A 20609-nucleotide genomic window follows, 5' to 3' on the forward strand; every position below is an offset into this window, starting at 1 on the left:
CTCACAGCAGATCTCTCTCTCTCTCAGAAACCAAATTGATCCTGTTCTCATGTTTTAAGCTGGATATTCTTAATTCTTAATAAATGAACATTCTCTGTTGCTCGTTGTGGACATCACGCTGATTAACCCGCTGCTAACAGGTTATGGGCCCAGGAGTCAAAGCAATCCCAAACCTCCAGAGCACAGAGATAGAAAGACAACGGCAAACTGAGAAGAAGTAAAATGGCCACCAGCAGCAACTCCACAAAGTTTACAGTGCCAAGCCTGAATAACCAGTACTACCAATCCTGGAAATTCAAGTTGAAGATGCTGCTGATAAGAGAAGGTACGTGGAAATACACTCAGGACCCTAAGCCTGACCCAGTACCACAGGAATGGCTAGAAATGGATCAGAAAGCACAGAGCACCATATCACTCAGTATAGAGGATGATCAGATTGTGCATGTGTGTAAGTGTGAATCTGCAAAGGAAATGTGGGAGCAGTTGCAGAAAGTACATGAGAGAATAAATTTAAGTAATAAACTCTATCTAATGAGAAAGCTGTATCAGTCTAAGCTACATAATGACCAGGACATGCAGGACTACATTAGAAATACTCTGGAGACCGTAGAGCGCCTGCTGGGCATTGGGGAAGATATGAAGGACTTCCATGTAGCAGCACTATTACTTAGTGGTCTCCCAGAAAGCTATGACACTCTGGTAACTGCACTAGATGCACGCCCAGATGATGAGCTGACATTGGAGTACGTCAGAGGAAAGCTTGTAGATGAATATAAGAGAAAGACAGAAAATGTGAGCAGCAAGATATGTAACAAGGAAACTGCTTTACAAACACATGATGTGCCCACCAGCAGAAACCACCCTAAAGAGACACGTGAATGTTTTGTATGCAAGAAGCCAGGTCATTTAAAAGCTGAATGCAGAGTCTGGAAAGCTAAAATGAGTCAGTTGAAAAAGCAAAACAGCCAACAGAGAGTTAAGAGTGCTGTATCTGGAAACAATGATTTGGCAAATACTGAAGCTGCATTCACATCAGTCAATGCATTTAAATCAAAGCATGCGTGGTGTATAGATTCTGGTGCAACCAGTCACATGACCAATGACAGAGACTTCTTTACTAAGCTTAACCAAAATAAGTCAGAGAAAGTGATAATGGCAAACGGTCAGTGCATGAACTCAGAAGGCATAGGAGACGGCTATATTGATTGTAACATCTCAGCAACACAAAGTAGAAGGATCCATGTAAAGGATGTACTATATGTGCCTAGTCTTGAAAGTAATCTATTATCTGTGAAAAAGCTCACAAAACAAGGTAATGAAGTTACATTTAAGGAAGATAGCTGCATCATCTCAAAGAAGGGTCACACATTAGCAAAAGGAAAAATCAGAGATGAACTGTATCAGTTGAAATGTAAAGAGTGTGTATGCACAGCTAAGCAAGAACTGCACAAGAAGCGTATTCATGTATGGCACAGGCGGCTTGCGCATAGAGACCCAGAAGCAATAAGAAAGTTATTTCAAGAACAATTAGCTGATAATATTACAATTGATTCATGTAATCAGACAATGAGGTGTTTCAGCTGTATCAAAGGGAAAATGTCCAGAAAGGCCTTTCCTAAGAAAAGTACTACAAGAACAGAACAACCACTAGATTTAGTAGACATGGATATCTGTGGTCCAATGCGTACTCAGACCCCTGGAAAGAAGAGATATTTTCTTACATTTATTGATGACAATTCAAGATATACAGTTGTCTATTTACTTCACAGCAAAAATGAAGTTCCAGAGAAACTTGGAATATATCTAGCTGAAGTACACAACAAGTTTGGAAGAATGCCAAAAACTTTACGTGCAGATAATGGAACTAAGTATACAAGTAATGAAACACAGAGCATTTTAAAGAAAAATGGAATCATATTTCAAACTACTGTACCATACAACCCTGAGCAAAATGGCGTAGCAGAAAGAAGGAACCGGACACTCTGTGAAAGCGCAAGGAGTATGTTATTTGATGCTAATTTGCCTACAGTATATTGGGGCAAAGCTATTATGACGGCTTATCTTCAGAACAGACTACCAAGTAAAGCGACAGAGAAAACTCCATTTGAGCAATGGAATGGTACAAAACCAAAACTACAACACATAAGGATTTTCGGAAGTAAAGCATTTGCACATGTTCCCAAAGAAAAACAAACTAAGTGGGAATCTCATGCCAAGGAAGGCATCCTGGTAGGCTACAGTGAAACCCAGAAAGGTTATAGAATTTTACACCCAGAGACAAACAAGGTCACAATAAGTAAAGATGTAGTGTTTGATGAATACTTCGTGTCACCCAAGTTTTATGACATTGTGCCAGTAGTCCAGATGAAGCAACAACAACAACCTCAATCACAAGACAACGAAGAAAAGAATGTAGAAGTCTGGCTGCACTCTTCAACCACTGAAGGAACAACAAAAGGCCTAAGTGAACCTGAAATTAGACGGTCATCAAGATCAAACAAAGGAATACCAGCTAAACGTTTATCCTACATTGTGAAGACGCTGCCTGAGTCAGAACCACAGTCATGGGATGAAATGCAGAAACTACCCGCCCATGAAAGAATATTTAAAAGGGACACAAGGTGTAAATTTAAAAATATCTGCAGCAGGAAATCTAAAACTCACCGGCTATGTTGACTCAGATTGGGCTGGTGATTCGCAAGATCGTAAATCCACAAGCGGATATGTATTTAAACTTGGAGACAGTTCAATCTCCTGGTCTAGTAGAAAACAAGTGTCTGTTGCTTTGTCATCTACAGAAGCTGAGTATGTATCCGCAGCCTATGCAAGTCAGGAGATCATTTGGCTAAGACAACTGATGGACGATATTGGTAAACCGTTAACTCAGCCAACGGTGATATATGAGGACAACCAAGGATGCATTAAACTTGCATGCAGTGAAAAGATCAGTGCTAGAACTAAGCACATCGACGTCAGATGTCATCATTTGTTTATTGTGAAACTGATAAAATGTTAGCTGATATTTTGACCAAGCTATTGCCACGACCTAGATTCCAAGAATTGAGAACCACTATGGGACTGACAGAATAAGTAGTTGTTGAGTGGGGGTGTTGGCTTAATGCATATTGATTTGTATGTATTGCAACAACTATTGTTTGTTTAATATGATGTGATTTATATATCTGCATGCATATTGTTCACATGTCAACAAAGTTAAAAAAAAAAAAAGGGAGTCCTCATTTACAGACAGGATGTTCCTCCTCCCCTTCCCTGTGAGCACATTTCTTGTGTGGAGCTGAAGCAGAAGGACTCACAGCAGATCTCTCTCTCTCAGAAACCAGATTGATCCTGTTCTCATGTTTTAAGCTGGATATTCTTAGTTCTTAATAAATGAACATTCTCTGTTGCTCGTTGTGGACATCACGCTGATGAACCCGCTGCTAACAGCCGGACTCACAGGCTTTCTCTATGACTGCGCAGGGCCGGACTCACAGGCTTTCTCTGACTGCGCAGTGCTAGACTCACAGGCAGGGCCGGACTGGCCATCTGGCAATTCTGGCAAATGCCAGAAGGGCCTGTCTGGTCATGGGCCGCCTTGTCTGCAATGTTGTTAACAGAATCGGTGTTCTCAATACACCCATACTGTTAACAGTTGTGACGGAGCACAAAGTCGCTGACTCCGTCACTTACCCCAGCAGCCACCGGTATCATTAGAAATATTGGTCTTGTAGTAAATCTTGCTTTTTTCTATCCAGGGTAATATTAGTAATATTTCCCATCTAGTGCTTGGGGACGGGGACAACATGGGCCTGTGTGATTTCAAATGCCAGGACTGAATTTCAGCCCCAGTCCGTACCTGCTCACAGGCTTTCTCTATGACAGTGCAGGGCCGGACTCACAGGCTTTCTCTGACTGTGTAGTGCCGGACTCACAGGCTTTCTCTATGACTGTGCAGGGCCGGACTCACAGGCTTTCTCTATGACTGTGCAGGGCCGGACTCACAGGCTTTCTCAATGATGGTGCAGAGTCGGACTCACAGGCTTTCTCTATGAATGTGCAGGGCTGGACTCACAGGCTTTCTCTGACTGTACAGGGCTGGACTCACAGGCTTTCTCTGACTGTGCAGGGCCGGACTCACAGGCTTTCTCAATGATGGTGCAGAGTCGGACTCACAGGCTTTCTCAATGATGGTGCAGAGTCGGACTCACAGGCTTTCTCTATGAATGTACAGGGCTGGACTCACAGGCTTTCTCTGACTGTGCAGGGCCGGACTCACAGGCTCTCTTTGACAGCGCAGTGCCAGTCTCACAGGCTTTCTTGATGAATTCTGACAGCTTTTTACATGAAAATACTGAATAAAATATTAGATAAAGATATTTCCTGGCGCTCGGCCATTTTGCCCTCAGGTACAGACCTGACAGATCCGCTTTAATCCTGTCCATACAGCTGTTTTCCACATTACGTTGACTGATACAACGGGACTCACTCGTTACCTGAGCACTTACTGTAGTTTGATGGCCCAGTTCTTACCCGTATCCAGCAAGCAATGAGTTAATGGTAATGTGCGCTCATGTTGCCCACACTGTTCATGGAGGTGAGATGAGTGGTGGAGACTGCGCCAAACCCCCCGGGGGCAGACTGCAGGCTGTGAGTGGGGTACAGGGCTGAGGGGGTGCTCGGCCAATAGGAAAATCCAGCGGGCGCCACCCCGGAGGTCATGAGGTTCAGCTTGGATAGTCCCGGGAAGGGTAAATGCGGCAGATTGCTCTGGAACTTATACAGAGACTGTTCGGTGCTGGGTGCAGACTGGCAAACCTGTGCCAAGCCGTGGAAGTCAAACTTGTAGGCGTATCTCTTGCCGTGGACCTTGGCCATTATGTTCTTGTCGTAGTAGTAGCGCAGGGCTCGGCTCAGCTTGTCATAGTTCATGTTCGGTTTGCTTTTCCTTTCCCCCCAGCGTCGGGCAACCTCATCCGGATCGGTCAGCTTGAATTCTCCGTTGGTGCCTTCCCAAGCAATGCAGTTGGCATTGGAGTGATCGGACAAGAGCTCCAGGAGGAACTGCCATAGCTGGATCTGTCCACTGCCTGCAGAGAGAAACGCATCAGCCTCAGAAGGATGCACACACGAAAACACATGCATTGCTCCACACTATGTGCACACCTTGCGGATTTCCTACAGATCTGCAGCTTTTATTTCCACGCAGAAACGCTGCAGATCTGCAAGTGCTTTACAGTACAATGTAAATCAATGACAAAAAAAATGCTGTGCTAATGGTGCGGAAAAATCTGCACGGAAAACGCAGCAGATTCAAAAAAGGAGCATGTCAATTCTTTTTGCAGTTCTGCTGCATTTCTACACCCATTCCATAATAGAAATCTACAGGGGTAAAAATAAGGAAGAAATCAGCACAAAAATCTGCAACGTGTGCACAGACCAAAAAAAAAGGAGCAGATTCTGACCTGCGTTTTCTGCCAAGAAATTCAGAATCTGCACAGGAAATTCCACAGGCAAATCTGCAACTTGTGCACATAGCCTTATATTAGCACCGTTCTGTAGTTTCCATATGAGGCTATGTGCACATGGTGCGGATTCATGTGTGGATTTTTCTGCACCGTTTTTGAAAAATCAGCAGGTAAAACACACTGCATTTTACCTGTGGATTAACCGCGGATTTCCTGCATTTTTGTGCAGATTTCACCTGCGTTTTTACACCTGCGGATTCCTATTGAGGAGCAGGTGTAAAACGCGGAATCCGCACAAAGAAATGACATGCTGCTGAAAATAAACCGCAGCGTTTCCGCGTGGTATTTTCCATAGCATGTGCACTGCGGATTTGGTTTTCCATAGGTTTACATGGTACTGTAGACAGAATCAGCTGTGGAGGATATCCACTAATAAAACATAACTTTTAATATTAAATGCTAAAAACTGCACATCCAACAGGACACAAACGAAAAAAACATACAAAGTGCTCAGGTGAACCAGTGCTCAATAAAAAAGAATGGTTGGATCTCACCCAAGCTGCCGGACACTGTATACTTCCGTACGACACAGTAGAGATCCAATTAGATGAGGAGGGGCAGGGCTGAAGTAGTATGTCTACCCTGTAACCCCTCTGTAACTCCTGTCCTGACAAGGACAGGCCCCAAATGGACCTTGCTCTAAGGGACCAGCCCACCCAATATGTGTAAAGGCAGAGTCCCAAAACCTCTTGAAACGTAGAATCTTCCTCCCTACGCGTTTCAACTCTGTCTCTACCAGAGACTGTGGACACAGACGGTCATCTCCAGCGTGGGTTACCTAGCCACTGCAGGCCCCACAATTTAGACGGACTTACATCTCTGTGCCCGTTGGCACTTTTTTCCATATGACTCCCCTGATGATTCTCCATGACCGGAGTTGAAACGCGTAGGGAGGAAGATTCTACGTTTCAAGAGGTTTTGGGACTCTGCCTTTACACATATTGGGTGGGCTGGTCCCTTAGAGCAAGGTCCATTTGGGGCCTGTCCTTGTCAGGACAGGAGTTACAGAGGGGTTATAGGGTAGACATACTACTTCAGCCCTGCCCCTCCTCATCTAATTGGATCTCTACTGTGTCGTACGGAAGTATACAGTGTCCGGCAGCTTGGGTGAGATCCAACCATTCTTTTTTATTGAGCACTGGTTCACCTGAGCACTTTGTATGTTTTTTTCGTTTGTGTCCTGTTGGATGTGCAGTTTTTAGCATTTAATATTAAAAGTTATGTTTTATTAGTGGATATCCTCCACAGCTGATTCTGTCTTGAGCCAGGGGGTATATATATGGTGTGTTTTTTGCACACTATTGCTTTTTCTTCTTACATGGTACTGTACAATGCATGGAAAACTGCTGCAGATCCGCAGGGCCAATCCGCAGCAAAATCCACAGCAAAATACTATCACATAGGCCCGATTCATCAAGACTGGCGTTTCATAAGCCAGTATTAATGAAGGGAGTACTGGAGAGCTGAGCCAAATTAATTAAAAAGTGCACGCCTCATTAATGAATTTTGCAACCGGGAGGGGCTTGTGTACTTTAGGCAGGGGCTTGTGTACTTTGTGTACTTTCCTTCCATAGTTTACTCCACTTTTGCTAAATAAATACATTTTAGGATGAATTTGTTGGGTGAAATTATGCACGGCCGCCCGCCTAAGTTCTGCACAAAAATCTGGTGGATCTGGTCGGGGTTGGCGTAAAAACGCCAAAAGTTGCTATAATTTTGCACAACTTTTAGTTGCAGAAAAATTACATGCAATTTCTGTCATTTTTGCAACAAAAATTGTTTGATGAATCCTAATCATACTATCTAAAGCCGGTTTCACACGTCAGTGGCTCCGGTACGTGAGGTGATAGTTTCCTCACGTACCGGAGCCACTGACACACGTAGACACAGTGAAATCAATGCATCTGTGCAGATGTCATTGATTTTTTGCGGCCCGTGTCTCCGTGTGCCAAACACAGAGACATGTCAGTGTTTGTGGGAGCGCACGGATTACACGGACCCATTAAAGTCAATGGGTCCATGTAAAACACATTGTCCGTGTGCAGTCCGTGTGCTGTGCAGGAGACAGCGCTACAGTAAGCGCTGTCCCCCCCACTGGTGATGAAGCCGCGATTCATATCTTCCCTGCAGCAGCGTTTGCTGTACAGAAGATATGAATATTCCTTTTTTTTGTTTGTGTCTCGTGTTTAAAATAAAGATCCATGTCCCCACCCACTGTGCGCCCCCCCGCTGTTATTAAAATACTCACCCGACTCCCTCGCTGGCTGGCGCTGCTTCCTGTACTGGCCGCACCTTCTCCTGGGGCCGCCGATTACAGTCATGAATATGCGGCTCCACCTCCCATAGGGGAGGGCGGTGGGAACTTGGATCTTTATTTTAAACACGAGAAACAAAAAAAAAAGGAATATTCATATCTTCTCTACAGCAAACGCTGCTGCAGAGAAGATATCAATGGCGGCTTCAGCACCAGATGCAGGGGACAGCGCTAAACTTTAGCGCTGTCTCCTGCACGGTGCGTGTGGTACCCAGTGGGCACACGGGTGGCACACGTGTGCTGCACGTGTACAACACTGATGTGCCACAGAAACGCACGGGCACACGGACACGGATAATTCCGGTACCGATTTTTCTGGTACCGGAATTATCTGGACGTGTGGGACTGCCCTAATATAGCAAAATATTGAAATGTAGTCAGAGTATCACAGGTGGTGGCGGCACATTCTGCTCCTGGCTGGTAGAACAGTCCATAATTATCACCCTGCTGAACCAGCAGCAAAAAACATCTGCAGTGAAATCCATGGGGCTGATTCATCAAGCAAGTTTCTGGTGAAAACCTAATTAATGTCACAACATTTCTGCACAACTTTTAGCCCCAACAATTTTTTTGGAAATTGGATAGAGCTTAGCTGTAGCCGAGCAAACCCAACAAATTCAACATCATTTACAGAGAAAAAAAAAGCACAATTGCAACAAAAATATATTCCTGTTCTTGGCTGGAATAACATTTTTTGGGTTGATGCATTGTAGCGGAAGGAAAAGCCAATCTGCTGAGCAAATCCCTCATTAAATCTACATTCGTACAGATCAGTTTTGATATGGAATTTGGCGCAGATTCTGCATGAAATACAACCTCAATCTGCAAACCACACAGGAGAACAAGGTTTCCCCAGTCCTGTCCTCATGTATCGGAAAATCTCTGTGCAGAATTTTGCAAATCAAGATAATGCAAACTGCAAATCTGTGGTGCATCCAAAGCCAAAATCTGATTAGGATCTTCCCTAATTTCTGCTGCAGAAATTGATCAAACCCTCAAAAAATTCTCACATAAACTAAAACATCAATTGAGATATTTTGTGAATTTATATATCTGAGCAGAAGTGTTTCCTCATAGATCTATGTGTATATATATATATATATTTCTGACATTAGTAATCTGAAACAATAAGCCACAAATCAGAATATTACAGTTTTGGTCCTATTGGGTTTGACATATTTTCCTTTAATTTCTGACAATAAATGCAAAGAAAAAATAAGAATTAACACCTTCACTAAAACCAAGTAATAGCATTGTAGCAAGACAGATTCTAATCATAATTAACGAAAGTAATAACTAATTCATGGCCAAATAGCGGCCTTAGATTCTGCCAGCTATAGGAAACTGTTCAGAAGTCAGCGACATTATTTAGGTGGTAAAAATAAACTTTTTCATTCCTGTCATGTCACTTTGTACTCATTCCTGAAGATCACCTGAAGGGTTAATAAACTACCTGACCGCAATGTTCAATTTGTCAGGTGGTGCTGTTTTAAAAATTGTATCACTTTAGGAAAATATTTAGAATTGAGCGTCCTCAGTGGTTGATACCTTTTAATGGCTAATTAATTTAATTAGCTATTAAAAGGTATCAACCACTGAGGACTCTCAATTCTAAATATTTTTCTATCTACTGGCTAACACGGTACCACGGTTTCCTCCGAAGAAAAAGTAGTTGAGATCCAGCTCCTTAAAAGGTAATATTTATTAATATAAAAAAATTTTTAAAATCCATTGAAATAGGACAACCAAGCTCCCTTCGGTAGATGCCCCTGCTTTTCTTTTTCTCTGGTATATTTCTTTCCTGTATTACTTTAGGAGATTTTCCACTTTATAGAACCCCCAAATTCACTTCAAGCCTGAATAAGTCCCTAAAAAATTTTTTGCAAATGTCCTTGAAAAAATGAAAAATTACTGCTCCATTTTTAAACCTCCTAAAATGCTAACAAAATAAAATAACATTTTACAAATGGTGCTGATGTAAAGCAAACATGAAGGAATTATTATTTATTAATGTTTTTCTATGGTACAACTATTGGATTAAAGGAATAATCATGCAAAGCTTGAAAATTGAGAATTTGTTTACATTTTTGTCAAATGTTTAATGTTTTTATAAATAAACACAAAACATATCAACCTAAATTTACCATTATCATAAATTATAATGTGCCACGAAAAAAACAGTCTCAAATAACTTTGATTTATTGAATAATTCCAGTTATTTCCATGTAACCTGACAATGGTCAAAAATTTGGCTCCATCACTAAAGGGTTAAGAAAGATCTCATATATACATATATGACAAAATCTGAAATATGTATTTTATGATATATATATACATACATAATTGCTGCTGTTAATAAAGTATTTGTTAATTTTAACCAAGTCAGAGTTCTTAAAGTAATCTCAAAGCTTTCACTAATGATAATTTCTTGCTTGCAGCAATTAATATTATTAATAATAATGACAATAAAGATACATTTAATTTATATAAGTTACATATTTTAAATTATTTTGTTCAGATTTTTTTATTTATTCACAAAGTAAAAGATGCTAAATATAAAGCTGTAACTAATATTATCAATAATAATAATATTAATTTTAATAACTATCATTTGACTGTTATGTATGGGAATAATCAGCCTTCAGTGACCTCTCCTGTAATTTACAATAATTTAATAGTAAAGGTGATGTGATTAAAATAATCATCATATTGGTATATTACCAGTGAGATAATAATAAAGTAATATTCCTATTAACAATACATTCTTTTCACTGTTACATTACAATATTCTGGGCTGTCTCTGCCGGGAACTCAGAATTCAGTCTGAAATATTCCCCCGACAATATCTCCATAAAAGAATCCCATTTTTTTTATGAACCTTTGCTCAAACATTCGTTAGAATTGAATCCTCTGGCTGCACAAATCACTTAAGTTCCTTCATGATAAAATAATATAATAACAAACGAACCGCAGGAGACTCTGCACAGTCCGACAATTCATGCGGTATTTTATGGAGACTTCACAAGCCATTTTCTAATTAATCAGTTCTTACTCTTGCCCCCAATGTGCGGTGTCAATGCTGAACTTGCATTAGTTATTTCCATGCATGATATTGTTATATACAGTGATATTATTAGATGCATCATCCCATCCTGATACATTCATGTTCTCACCTTTCTGGACTCCGGCAGAGAATGGCCTCCAGCTCTGAGTTTTGTCCTTCAGGAAACTTTCACCTACAGGATCTGATCCCAAGAAATATAGTTTATTACACAGAAACATCGCAGGTGATATCCCGACCCGACAACCATCACACATCCCTGTACAGAATGGGGGCTCTGCAGGACTAGTCCTGTGTATGGGGCAGAGTAACTGAACTAAGGCTCCCAGAAAAGAAAAGATGTGATGTGATGGAAACAAGGACCCGCTGCAGCTCTGCACCCCCCAATCTCCCTGCGTGTCCCCAATGTATCATTTGGCTGCCTGGGGATTGGGGATCAATAGTTATTGGGGGGTCACAGTTAGATTTGGAGGGTATCTAGTATGGAGGTTTATGGGTGTCCCTCATATGTGGGGATTATTGTGGAGTGTTTGGCAGTTGTGTGTGAGGGTTTCTGGGGGTTTGTGGGGGTCTCTGGGTGCCCCAGTAGTTTGTAGGTGTCCCTCTGATTTGTGGGTGTTCCCTCAGCTCCCTGGACTCAGGATGAGAGTGTAAGGGGAGATGGCAGGAAACGCGTCCAGGAAAAAGGAAATCCGACTTCTCAGGGACATTATAAGGCTGCGACTGAGAGGGAAGAGAAGGGACTGAGACCAGTGGGACCAGGGTGGGGTGTCTGCAGAAGAAAGGACCGTGGGGTGTCTGCAGAAGAAAGGACCGTGGGGTGTCAGGACAGAGGAAGGAGAGACGGTGGAGAGTCGGGACAGAGGAAAAAGGGACAGTGGGGTGTCAGGACAGAGGAAGGAGAGACGGTGGAGAGTCGGGACAGAGGAAAAAGGGACAGTGGGGTGTCAGGACAGAGGAAGGAGAGACGGTGGAGAGTCGGGACAGAGGAAAAAGGGATAGTGGGGTGTCAGGACAGAGGAAGGAGAGACGGTGGAGAGTCGGGACAGAGGAAAAAGGGACAGTGGGGTGTCAGGACAGAGGAAGGAGAGACGGTGGAGAGTCGGGACAGAGGAAAAAGGGACAGTGGGGTGTCAGGACAGAGGAAGGAGAGACGGTGGAGAGTCGGGACAGAGGAAAAAGGGATAGTGGGGTGTCAGGACAGAGGAAGGAGAGACGGTGGAGAGTCGGGACAGAGGAAAAAGGGATAGTGGGGTGTCAGGACAGAGGAAGGAGAGACGGTGGAGAGTCGGGACAGAGGAAAAAGGGACAGTGGGGTGTCAGGACAGAGGAAGGAGAGACGGTGGAGAGTCGGGACAGAGGAAAAAGGGATAGTGGGGTGTCAGGACAGAGGAAGGAGGGATAGTGGGGTGTCAGGACAGAGGAAGAAGGGACAGTGGGGTGTCAGAACAGAGGAATGAGAGACGGTGGGGTGTCAGGACAGAGGAAGGAGAGACGGTAGGGTGTCAGGACAGAGGAAGGAGGGACGGTGGAGAGTCGGGACAGAGGAAGAAGGGATAGTGGGGTGTCAGGACAGAGGAAGGAGGGACAGTGGGGTGTCAGGACAGAGGAAGAAGGGACAGTGGGGTGTCAGAACAGAGGAAGGAGAGACGGTGGGGTGTCAGGACAGAGGAAGGAGAGACGGTGGGGTGTCAGGACAGAGGAAGGAAGGATAGTGGGGTGTCAGGGCAGAGGAAGGAGAGAGGTGGGGTGTCAGGACAGAGGAAGGAAGGATAGTGGGGTGTCAGGACAGAGGAAGGAAGGATAGTGGGGTGTCAGGACAGAGGAAGGAGGGATAGTGGGGTGTCAGGACAGAGGAAGGAAGGATAGTGGGGTGTCAGGACAGAGGAAGGAAGGATAGTGGGGTGTCAGGACAGGAAGGAAGGATAGTGGGGTGTCAGGACAGAGGAAGGAAAGACGGTGGGGTGTCAGGACAGAGGAAGGAGAGACGGTGGGGTGTCAGGACAGAGGAAGGAGAGACGGTGGGGTGTCAGGACAGAGGAAGGGGAGACGGTGGGGTGTCAGGACATAGGAAAAAGGAGACCTAATGTCAGATATTAATAAGTCAAAGAAATGAGAGGGTTGCAATATTTTAAGGAAAAAAAAGTAACAGCCGGTTGTCAGATATTTGTGGTCGGAGGAACAGCGAGTTGTCAGATCTGTTTCCATCAGGTAATGACTGAGGAGGACGCGGAAAGAGTCCTGTTCCAGAGTTATATATATTATATTATCGGTCGTACAGACAATGGTCTGTTCCAGATTGATGAGAAGAAGATAATAATGTGGTGTCAGACAGTGAGAAAAGGTAGTGAGTTGTCAGATGTTATTGGGGTGCGGGGTGTCGGATCTTTTACTATGAGATGATCGTGGGGGGCCAGGTGTGCTCCAGAGTTAGGAAGTTCAGAGATAGGTAATATAGGATGCTGGGTGCGGGTCCTACGAGGACTATGGGGGGCCAGGTCTGTGAGCAGAGGACAGGGGTCTGCTGAACTGACGAGTCAGGAGGAAGCAGAGGAGCTGAGGGAGCGGAGCTGCAGAAGAGTCAGGACTGGAGGATCAGGGACAACTATTGGGGGCAAAGACGGATGGTGGAAGGACAGAGGAAGCCGCAGGTAAAACGCCCAAAACAAAATCTCCAGGAATCCAAGTGATGAGATGCCAGAAGCTCCAGCGCCCCTCACCCCAATGGTCTCCCATCCTGACCCCCAGTCCCACAGGTGTCCGAGCCTCTACCTGTCAGGTACATGTTGAGCAGCAGCTGGGATCCACTGCCCTGAGCCATGGAGCTGAGCACTGACACCCGGGGACCCAGTGAGGAGCCCTAATATCAATGCCAGGACTATTGTTACTGGAGGAGGATGAGGAGAGATGAGAGGAGGCAGATAATATCCCGGCAACACGATGGGCCCCTGGCTGCACCCCCGGGCCCCTCCCTGCGGCGCCATCATTTCCTGCGTAAAACTCTTTTTAATTAAAGCGCCATCTGACTGCGCCCTGTTCACACACGGAGCCGTATCAGCCCATCTGAGGATTAATAAAGCCGGCTGTTAAGGATCTGTGTTTCTCCGGTGATGCCCCCCACCCTCACCCCTGTTTTACGCCTGTTAACTCTTTGCAAACAGCGTCCAGCGTCAGAGACGAGGCCGGTATTGATCTCTGGGCATCTCCTCGCGCTTCACTGCCTCTGAGACAACAACCTGATGGAAGCTTCATCCAGGGAACGGGCCATAAAGCTGCAGTTAGAGAGACTCCGACACCCAGGCGGCCATTAACACCCATTACTACCCCATCACCCTGGAGCAGCACCCTTTGTGTGCCGGGGCTGTGTCAGTAGCACAGTGCGGGCATCTTCTGCATGGCAGGAGGGGGATGGTGGTGCCAGGTTCTGTGCACTGCATGGCAGGAGGGGGGTGAGTGGTGCCAGGGTCTGTGCACTGCATGGCAGGAGGGGGGTGAGTGGTGCCAGGGTCTGTGCACTGCATGGCAGGAGGGGGATGGTGGTGCCAGGGTCTGTGCACTGCATGGCAGGAGGGGGGTGAGTGGTGCCAGGGTCTGTGCACTGCATGGCAGGAGGTGGGTGAGTGGTGCCAGGGTCTGTGCACTGCATGGCAGGAGGGGGATGGGTGGTGCCAGGGTCTGTGCACTGCATGGCAGGAGGGGGATGGGTGGTGCCAGGGTCTGTGCACTGCATGGCAGGAGGGGGGTGAGTGGTGCCAGGGTCTGTGCACTGCATGGCAGGAGGGGGATGGGTGGTGCCAGGGTCTGTGCACTGCATGGCAGGAGGGGGATGGTGGTGCCAGGTTCTGTGCACTGCATGGCAGGAGGGGGGTGAGTGGTGCCAGGGTCTGTGCACTGCATGGCAGGAGGGGGGTGAGTGGTGCCAGGGTCTGTGCACTGCATGGCAGGAGGGGGATGGGTGGTGCCAGGGTATGTGCACTGCATGGCAGGAGGGGGATGGGTGGTGCCAGGGTCTGTGCACTGCATGGCAGGAGGGGGGTGAGTGGTGCCAGGGTCTGTGCACTGCATGGCAGGAGGGGGATGGGTGGTGCCAGGGTCTGTGCACTGCATGGCAGGAGGGGGGTGAGTGGTGCCAGGGTCTGTGCACTGCATGGCAGGAGGGGGGTGAGTGGTGCCAGGGTATGTGCACTGCATGGCAGGAGGGGGATGGGTGGTGCCAGGGTCTGTGCACTGCATGGCAGGAGGGGGGTGAGTGGTGCCAGGGTCTGTGCACTGCATGGCAGGAGGGGGGTGAGTGGTGCCAGGGTATGTGCACTGCATGGCAGGAGGGGGATGGGTGGTGCCAGGGTATGTGCACTGCATGGCAGGAGGGGGATGAGTGGTGCCAGGGTCTGTGCACTGCATGGCAGGAGGGGGGTGAGTGGTGCCAGGGTCTGTGCACTGCATGGCAGGAGGGGGGTGAGTGGTGCCAGGGTCTATGTACTGCATGGCAGGAGGGGGGTGAGTGGTGCCAGGGTCTGTGCACTGCATGGCAGGAGGGGGGTGAGTGGTGCCAGGGTATGTGCACTGCATGGCAGGAGGGGGATGGGTGGTGCCAGGGTATGTGCACTGCATGGCAGGAGGGGGATGGGTGGTGCCAGGGTCTGTGCACTGCATGGCAGGAGGGGGGTGAGTGGTGCCAGGGTCTGTGCACTGCATGGCAGGAGGGGGGTGAGTGGTGCCAGGGTCTGTGCACTGCATGGCAGGAGGGGGGTGAGTGGTGCCAGGGTCTATGTACTGCATGGCAGGAGGGGGGTGAGTGGTGCCAGGGTCTGTGCACTGCATGGCAGGAGGGGGGTGAGTGGTGCCAGGGTATGTGCACTGCATGGCAGGAGGGGGATGGGTGGTGCCAGGGTATGTGCACTGCATGGCAGGAGGGGGATGGGTGGTGCCAGGGTCTGTGCACTGCATGGCAGGAGGGGGGTGAGTGGTGCCAGGGTCTGTGCACTGCATGGCAGGAGGGGGATGAGTGGTGCCAGGGTCTGTGCACTGCATGGCAGGAAGGGGATGAGTGGTGCCAGGGTCTGTGCACTGCATGGCAGGAGGGGGGTGAGTGATGCCAGGGTCTGTGCACTGCATGGCAGGAGGGGGGTGAGTGGTGCCAGGGTCTGTGCACTGCATGGCAGGAGGGGGATGAGTGGTGCCAGGGTCTGTGCACTGCATGGCAGTAGGGGGGTGAGTGGTGCCAGGGTCTGTGCACTGCATGGCAGGAGGGGATGAATGGTGCCAGGGTCTGTGCACTGCATGGCAGGAAGGGGATGAGTGGTGCCAGGGTCTATGCACTGCATGACAGGAGGGGGGGTGAGTGGTACCAGGGTCTGTGCACTGCATGGCAGGAGGGTGGTGAGTGGTGCCAGGGTCTGTGCACTGCATGGCAGGAGGGGGATGAGTGGTGCCAGGGTCTGTGCACTGCATGGCAGGAGGGGGATGAGTGGTGCCAGGGTCTGTGCACTGCATGGCAGGAGGGGGGTGAGTGATGCCAGGGTCTGTGCACTGCATGGCAGGAGGGGGGTGAGTGGTGCCAGGGTCTGTGCACTGCATGGCAGGAGGGGGATGAGTGGTGCCAGGGTCTGTGCACTGCATGGCAGTAGGGGGGTGAGTGGTGCCAGGGTCTGTGCACTGCATGGCAGGAGGGGGGTGAGTGGTGCCAGGGTCTGTGCACTGCATGGCAGGAGGGGGGTGAGTGGTGCCAGGGTCTGTGCACTGCATGGCAGGAGGGGGGTGAGTGGTGCCAGGGTCTGTGCACTGCATGGCAGGAGGGGGGTGAGTGGTGCCAGGGTCTGTGCACTGCATGGCAGGAGGGGGATGGGTGGTGCCAGGGTCTGTGCACTGCATGGCAGGAGGGGGATGGGTGGTGCCAGGGTCTGTGCACTGCATGGCAGGAGGGGGGTGAGTGGTGCCAGGGTCTGTGCACTGCATGGCAGGAGGGGGAAGGGTGGTGCCAGGGTCTGTGCACTGCATGGCAGGAGGGGGGTGAGTGGTGCCAGGGTCTGTGCACTGCATGGCAGGAGGGGGGTGAGTGGTGCCAGGGTATGTGCACTGCATGGCAGGAGGGGGATGGGTGGTGCCAGGGTATGTGCACTGCATGGCAGGAGGGGGATGGGTGGTGCCAGGGTCTGTGCACTGCATGGCAGGAGGGGGGTGAGTGGTGCCAGGGTCTGTGCACTGCATGGCAGGAGGGGGGTGAGTGGTGCCAGGGTCTATGTACTGCATGGCAGGAGGGGGGTGAGTGGTGCCAGGGTCTGTGCACTGCATGGCAGGAGGGGGGTGAGTGGTGCCAGGGTCTGTGCACTGCATGGCAGGAGGGGGGTGAGTGGTGCCAGGGTCTGTGCACTGCATGGCAGGAGGGGGATGGGTGGTGCCAGGGTCTGTGCACTGCATGGCAGGAGGGGGATGGGTGGTGCCAGGGTCTGTGCACTGCATGGCAGGAGGGGGGTGAGTGGTGCCAGGGTCTGTGCACTGCATGGCAGGAGGGGGAAGGGTGGTGCCAGGGTCTGTGCACTGCATGGCAGGAGGGGGGTGAGTGGTGCCAGGGTCTGTGCACTGCATGGCAGGAGGGGGATGGGTGGTGCCAGGGTCTGTGCACTGCATGGCAGGAGGGGGATGGGTGGTGCCAGGGTCTGTGCACTGCATGGCAGGAGGGGGGTGAGTGGTGCCAGGGTCTGTGCACTGCATGGCAGGAGGGGGAAGGGTGGTGCCAGGGTCTGTGCACTGCATGGCAGGAGGGGGGTGAGTGGTGCCAGGGTCTGTGCACTGCATGGCAGGAGGGGGGTGAGTGGTGCCAGGGTATGTGCACTGCATGGCAGGAGGGGGATGGGTGGTGCCAGGGTATGTGCACTGCATGGCAGGAGGGGGATGAGTGGTGCCAGGGTCTGTGCACTGCATGGCAGGAGGGGGGTGAGTGGTGCCAGGGTCTGTGCACTGCATGGCAGGAGGGGGGTGAGTGGTGCCAGGGTCTATGTACTGCATGGCAGGAGGGGGGTGAGTGGTGCCAGGGTCTGTGCACTGCATGGCAGGAGGGGGGTGAGTGGTGCCAGGGTATGTGCACTGCATGGCAGGAGGGGGATGGGTGGTGCCAGGGTATGTGCACTGCATGGCAGGAGGGGGATGGGTGGTGCCAGGGTCTGTGCACTGCATGGCAGGAGGGGGGTGAGTGGTGCCAGGGTCTGTGCACTGCATGGCAGGAGGGGGGTGAGTGGTGCCAGGGTCTGTGCACTGCATGGCAGGAGGGGGGTGAGTGGTGCCAGGGTCTATGTACTGCATGGCAGGAGGGGGGTGAGTGGTGCCAGGGTCTGTGCACTGCATGGCAGGAGGGGGGTGAGTGGTGCCAGGGTATGTGCACTGCATGGCAGGAGGGGGATGGGTGGTGCCAGGGTATGTGCACTGCATGGCAGGAGGGGGATGGGTGGTGCCAGGGTCTGTGCACTGCATGGCAGGAGGGGGGTGAGTGGTGCCAGGGTCTGTGCACTGCATGGCAGGAGGGGGATGAGTGGTGCCAGGGTCTGTGCACTGCATGGCAGGAAGGGGATGAGTGGTGCCAGGGTCTGTGCACTGCATGGCAGGAGGGGGGTGAGTGATGCCAGGGTCTGTGCACTGCATGGCAGGAGGGGGGTGAGTGGTGCCAGGGTCTGTGCACTGCATGGCAGGAGGGGGATGAGTGGTGCCAGGGTCTGTGCACTGCATGGCAGTAGGGGGGTGAGTGGTGCCAGGGTCTGTGCACTGCATGGCAGGAGGGGATGAATGGTGCCAGGGTCTGTGCACTGCATGGCAGGAAGGGGATGAGTGGTGCCAGGGTCTATGCACTGCATGACAGGAGGGGGGGTGAGTGGTACCAGGGTCTGTGCACTGCATGGCAGGAGGGGGGTGAGTGGTGCCAGGGTCTGTGCACTGCATGGCAGGAGGGGGGTGAGTGGTGCCAGGGTCTGTGCACTGCATGGCAGGAGGGGGGTGAGTGGTGCCAGGGTCTATGTACTGCATGGCAGGAGGGGGGTGAGTGGTGCCAGGGTCTGTGCACTGCATGGCAGGAGGGGGGTGAGTGGTGCCAGGGTATGTGCACTGCATGGCAGGAGGGGGATGGGTGGTGCCAGGGTATGTGCACTGCATGGCAGGAGGGGGATGGGTGGTGCCAGGGTCTGTGCACTGCATGGCAGGAGGGGGGTGAGTGGTGCCAGGGTCTGTGCACTGCATGGCAGGAGGGGGATGAGTGGTGCCAGGGTCTGTGCACTGCATGGCAGGAAGGGGATGAGTGGTGCCAGGGTCTGTGCACTGCATGGCAGGAGGGGGGTGAGTGATGCCAGGGTCTGTGCACTGCATGGCAGGAGGGGGGTGAGTGGTGCCAGGGTCTGTGCACTGCATGGCAGGAGGGGGATGAGTGGTGCCAGGGTCTGTGCACTGCATGGCAGTAGGGGGGTGAGTGGTGCCAGGGTCTGTGCACTGCATGGCAGGAGGGGATGAATGGTGCCAGGGTCTGTGCACTGCATGGCAGGAAGGGGATGAGTGGTGCCAGGGTCTATGCACTGCATGACAGGAGGGGGGGTGAGTGGTACCAGGGTCTGTGCACTGCATGGCAGGAGGGTGGTGAGTGGTGCCAGGGTCTGTGCACTGCATGGCAGGAGGGGGATGAGTGGTGCCAGGGTCTGTGCACTGCATGGCAGGAGGGGGGTGAGTGGTGCCAGGGTCTGTGCACTGCATGGCAGGAGGGGGGTGAGTGATGCCAGGGTCTGTGCACTGCATGGCAGGAGGGGGGTGAGTGGTGCCAGGGTCTGTGCACTGCATGGCAGGAGGGGGATGAGTGGTGCCAGGGTCTGTGCACTGCATGGCAGTAGGGGGGTGAGTGGTGCCAGGGTCTGTGCACTGCATGGCAGGAGGGGGGTGAGTGGTGCCAGGGTCTGTGCACTGCATGGCAGGAGGGGGGTGAGTGGTGCCAGGGTCTGTGCACTGCATGGCATGGCAGGAGGGGGTGAGTGGTGCCAGAGTCTGTGCACTGCATGGCAGGAGGGGGGTGAGTGGTGCCAAAGTCTATGTACTGCATGGCAGGAGGGGGATGAGTGGTGCCAGGGTCTATGTACTGCATGGCAGGAGGGTGGTGAGTGGTGCCAGGGTCTGTGCACTGCATGGCAGGAGGGGGATGAGTGGTGCCAGGGTCTGTGCACTGCATGGCAGGAGGGGGATGAGTGGTGCCAGGGTCTGTGCACTGCATGGCAGGAGGGGGGTGAGTGATGCCAGGGTCTGTGCACTGCATGGCAGGAGGGGGGTGAGTGGTGCCAGGGTCTGTGCACTGCATGGCAGGAGGGGGATGAGTGGTGCCAGGGTCTGTGCACTGCATGGCAGTAGGGGGGTGAGTGGTGCCAGGGTCTGTGCACTGCATGGCAGGAGGGAGGTGAGTGGTGCCAGGGTCTGTGCACGGCATGGCAGGAGGGGGGTGAGTGGTGCCAGGGTCTGTGCACTGCATGGCATGGCAGGAGGGGGGTGAGTGGTGCCAGGGTCTGTGCACTGCATGGCAGGAGGGGGATGAGTGGTGCCAGAGTCTGTGCACTGCATGGCAGGAGGGGGGTGAGTGGTGCCAGGGTCTATGTACTGCATGGCAGGAGGGGGGTGAGTGGTGCCAGGGTCTATGTACTGCATGGCAGGAGGGGGGTGAGTGGTGCCAGGGTCTATGTACTGCATGGCAGGA

General features: G+C 50.7%; 1 protein-coding gene across 1 annotated transcript; it reads right to left on the reverse strand.

Annotated features, from left to right (window-relative positions):
* Positions 1-3930: 3930 nt before the first annotated feature.
* Positions 3931-13721, reverse strand: FEV (FEV transcription factor, ETS family member). Its single transcript, XM_069735535.1, has 3 exons — positions 13673-13721; positions 11013-11084; positions 3931-5087 (listed from the first exon to the last, which is right to left on the reverse strand). The coding sequence occupies exons 1-3, from the start codon at positions 13719-13721 to the stop codon at positions 4552-4554; spliced, it is 657 nt and encodes a 218-aa protein (XP_069591636.1). The 3' UTR covers positions 3931-4551.
* Between the last annotated feature and the right edge of the window lie 6888 nt (positions 13722-20609).

Source organism: Ranitomeya imitator, chromosome 7 (genome assembly GCF_032444005.1).
Source record: "Ranitomeya imitator isolate aRanImi1 chromosome 7, aRanImi1.pri, whole genome shotgun sequence".
Classification (NCBI taxonomy): Eukaryota; Metazoa; Chordata; class Amphibia; order Anura; family Dendrobatidae; genus Ranitomeya; species Ranitomeya imitator.

Bases quoted from the DNA above. Each gene is read 5' to 3' on its own strand.
- FEV (XM_069735535.1), bottom strand. From the start codon at position 13,721: ATGGCTCAGGGCAGTGGATCCCAGCTGCTGCTCAACATGTACCTGACA. The intron at 11,085-13,672 runs GTAGAGGCTCGG...TCTTGGGATCAG, and splicing joins GCTCAACATGTACCTGACAG to ATCCTGTAGGTGAAAGTTTC. The intron at 5,088-11,012 runs GTGAGAACATGA...TTCTCTCTGCAG, and splicing joins CTCTGCCGGAGTCCAGAAAG to GCAGTGGACAGATCCAGCTA.